The 3,297-nt window shown below is 54.7% G+C and overlaps 1 protein-coding gene across 1 annotated transcript; it reads left to right on the top strand.

Moving 5' to 3' along the window:
* The first annotated feature begins 6 nt into the window (after nt 1–6).
* S100B (S100 calcium binding protein B) lies at nt 7–2,466 on the top strand. The gene is made up of 3 exons (XM_005428741.2): nt 7–12; nt 906–1,058; nt 1,523–2,466. Exons 2-3 carry the CDS (start codon nt 921–923, stop codon nt 1,664–1,666), a joined length of 282 nt encoding a protein of 93 aa, XP_005428798.1. The 5' UTR covers nt 7–12; nt 906–920; the 3' UTR covers nt 1,667–2,466.
* The last annotated feature ends 831 nt before the right edge of the window (nt 2,467–3,297 follow it).

Genomic DNA, 3,297 nt, shown 5'->3' with positions numbered 1-3,297 from the left:
GGCAGCAGGGAGGTGAGAGGGGCCGGGGGATGCCGGGGGCTGGCCCTGCCCGCGGGGATGGTGGGTGTTGTCAGGGCAGAATCACCGCTCCGCATCACCTCTGCTCGGGAGCGCTCCTCAGCCTTGCGCACGGGCAGCAGGCAGGGCTGGTGCATGGAAAGGGTATTTCTGTTGGGATATTTTCTGCCTTGTCTGGTAACAGTCTTTCCGTTCGGGCACTGAGTGCTGGGCGGGGGAGGACATCAGCGGTGGGATCAGATTCAGTACCTTGTGGTGGAGAAACAGGAGCCAGGTCGCAGGGCAGGAGACATTTACCGATGGGATATGAACGAAACGAGTGCCGGGCAATAAGGCTTCTTTATTTTCCCAGCTTTTGGGTTGGCAGCTCTCCCTCTCAACCGGAGATCAGAGTCTCTGTGGTTTGTCTGTTTGTGAAGTCTGCAGGGAACGCTGCAATCCGAATTATTATCATATCCCAAGAGGGTCTCCAGACCAAGTGTGGGAGAGGGAGGTTCGAGAGTGTTCATTTTGACCTGCTGGCACGCATCGAAACTGGTTCCTACCGGGTTCCCCTGACTCTGCTGGGCTGGAGACAGGGCTGCAGGCAGAGGCACAGCCGAGGGGACCTGTGACAGCAGGGAAACCTTTCTGAAGCTCCGGAGCTGACCCTGTGCCTGCCCCTCTCCTCGTCTTGTGGCTCTGCTGTCTTCGAGAGCCCCTGGCAGCAGAGTTTTGGTTTCTCGCGACCTTCCCCCCAAAGCCAGAGCTGCTGCCAGTGCCTCCCAGCAGAACCGCGGTCCGACCTTGCTGCTCCATGGGCGGAGCCCGGGGTGACCGTGCTTCCCAATCAATGAATTGCTGGAGCTTGCCCAGGCTGGCGTTCCCACCGTCCCCTCTGACCTCAGGGCCGCGCCACGACCATGTCTGAGCTGGAGAAGGCGATGATCGCCATCATCGAGGCCTTCCACCAGTACTCCGGGAAGGAGGGAGACAAGCACAAGCTGAAGAAATCCGAACTGAAGGAGCTCATCAACAACGAGCTGAGCCACTTCCTCGGGGTAAGCACTGCCCTCCCCGCAGCCCAGCTGGGCTCAGGGGCCATCCAACAGCCCGGCACTCCCCAACTCTGGCCCCCACAGAAGCCTTGCACAGGTGAAGAGGTTTAGTTACACAGCAGGACATTAAATCCTTTGCCCCAGCTCTACAGAGCAGCAGGATGAGGGGAACAGCCTGTATGGCAGACTGGGGTGTGGGTTGGATATTAGGGAAATTACCTTCCCTGACACGGGGGCACAGCCTTGCCCCAAGGGGCTCAAGATGTCCCTTCCCAGCAGCACAGCTGTGGCTGCAATTCCCCAGGGCACAGGACAGTGCCCCACCAGCCTGGGAACAGCCACAAGATCTTTGGGATGTGTCTGAGCAGAGATTCAGCCAGGAGAGCACTTGGGAAATGGGGACATGTTACTGTCTGGGCCTCGCTGTGGTCCTCCCCAGCTTTGGCTGCCTGTTTCTATCCCCTCAGGAAATCAAAGACCAGGAGACTGTGGACAAAGTCATGGAGGCACTGGACTGCGATGGGGATGCAGAGTGCAACTTCCAGGAGTTCGTGGCCTTCATTGCAATGGTCACTACTGCTTGCCATGAGTTCTTTGAGGAGGAGGAGTGAATTGGGGGGAAGCAGGTGAGCCCCTTCTGCTCATGCTGGAGAGAGGCAAGGCAGCATTACTCCTCCAGGAGCAGGACTGGCTGTGATTACAGACACCTTAGAGTTCAGCTCGTGCTAGACTTAAGCAGCTTATTAAAAGTGCTGTGGCTTTGTGAGCAAGAAACACTTGTGTGGCTCAGGAGAGGCTGTTGGCTGGTGCCCATTGGGCTGGGGGCAGTGAGAGTGCCTTGTCTCAAGCTCCTTCCCTGCTGTTTTCAGTCAGGAATGTGCATGGGGCTAGAAGCAGAGGGATGCTGTGATCCAAGCTTGCTTGTGAAGGAAAAAAGGAAATTCAAGGGTTGAAGAAGAGGTGATGCAGAGGGGCTGGTTTTGGAAACTTGCTGCTGAGCCCACTAGCCTGAATGGGAAGGCTCCCAGTGATTCCTGTGGGCTCTGGGCACGGCCTTAAAAACCAGCTCCTGTCCCATCACAGGTGCTCAGCAGAGCCCACCCATTTCTTGGTACATTGAGACACCCTTGGCTTGCAAGGCAAAGTGTAACAATCTAAAAGCATAACCATCTGACAGCTCAGGCTTTCACTTGTTGATCAATCCTGCTTTTAGCAGCCTGCAGAACTGGAAGCAACAGCATATGAGGCTCCTGCACTGAGGTCAGCTCCTGGGCCTGGGATATGCCTGGACAAAGTGTCCAGGCTCAGTCAGAAGGGAAGTGGGAGTGGCTCAGTGTGACCACAGACCAGGCACAGCCTCCTGAGTGTGTGGAAATGACAAAGAATAAAACATTGGTTTGGCCTCTGGTGAGAAACGTGTCCTTTTGTGCCAGGCTGCTCTGCACTGAGAGAGAAAGGCTGGGGGATCAGGGCTGAGGCACTGCTACAGCTCATGCCTCTGGGGTTCTCGTTGGGCACTGACCCCTCTTCTCTTCTTGGTGTCATTGTGACTGGCCAGACAACATCGACTGTCACCAGCACCGTGTTCCAGCTGGCTGCCCACACTGCCAGGAGTAGCTGCCAGGACAAAGGAACACAGGGGCCCTCTGCAGGATGTCACTGCTGCTATTGGGGACATCCAGGGGCTTGAGGTGGTGAGCCCTTGCAAAGCCTCAGCTAAACCCAGAACAACCCCCGCAAAGCCTGAGCTTCTGTCTTTCCAGTTTGCACCTGCCATCCAGCTCAGCAACACCCGTGAGCTGGGCCTTCCTGCAGCTCCAGCAGTGACAGATTCACAGCAAAGATGCTCTCAGATGGTCCTGGTTTTACCTCATTCCACATATTATAATGATTTTATGCACAAAATGACATCTTTGGACAGGCACCATCTTGCTATTCTGACCGGCCTCCCCCAGGTTGTGCAAGGGGACGCTCAGGCAGAGCCAGGCACACAAGATGCCATTGTTTCGTTATGTGCAGTGCTTTTAAACACAAAACACATTTTGTAGGATCGATTCTTGTTCATTTCCTAAATCTACTGTCAGTACAAATGGTTTCTGTAAGTGCCTCACCTCCCTTGCCTTTTCAAACAAAACACTTGCCTTCTTTTAAATGCCTTCTTTTAAAGACTACAACTTAATTTACTTCCACAAACAAGCATCTAAGTAAAAACAGGTGGTTTGGTTAGGAATCCATGAAAGTC

Source organism: Geospiza fortis, unplaced genomic scaffold (assembly GCF_000277835.1).
Source record: "Geospiza fortis unplaced genomic scaffold, GeoFor_1.0 scaffold390, whole genome shotgun sequence".
In the NCBI taxonomy this organism is placed as follows: Eukaryota; Metazoa; Chordata; class Aves; order Passeriformes; family Thraupidae; genus Geospiza; species Geospiza fortis.
This window is presented reverse-complemented; position numbering and strand designations above follow the sequence as displayed.

Coding starts and splice junctions, on each gene's coding strand:
- S100B (XM_005428741.2), top strand. CDS start 921: ATGTCTGAGCTGGAGAAGGCGATGATCGCCATCATCGAGGCCTTCCAC. Junction 1,059..1,522: donor AGCTGAGCCACTTCCTCGGG/GTAAGCACTGCC, acceptor CTATCCCCTCAG/GAAATCAAAGACCAGGAGAC.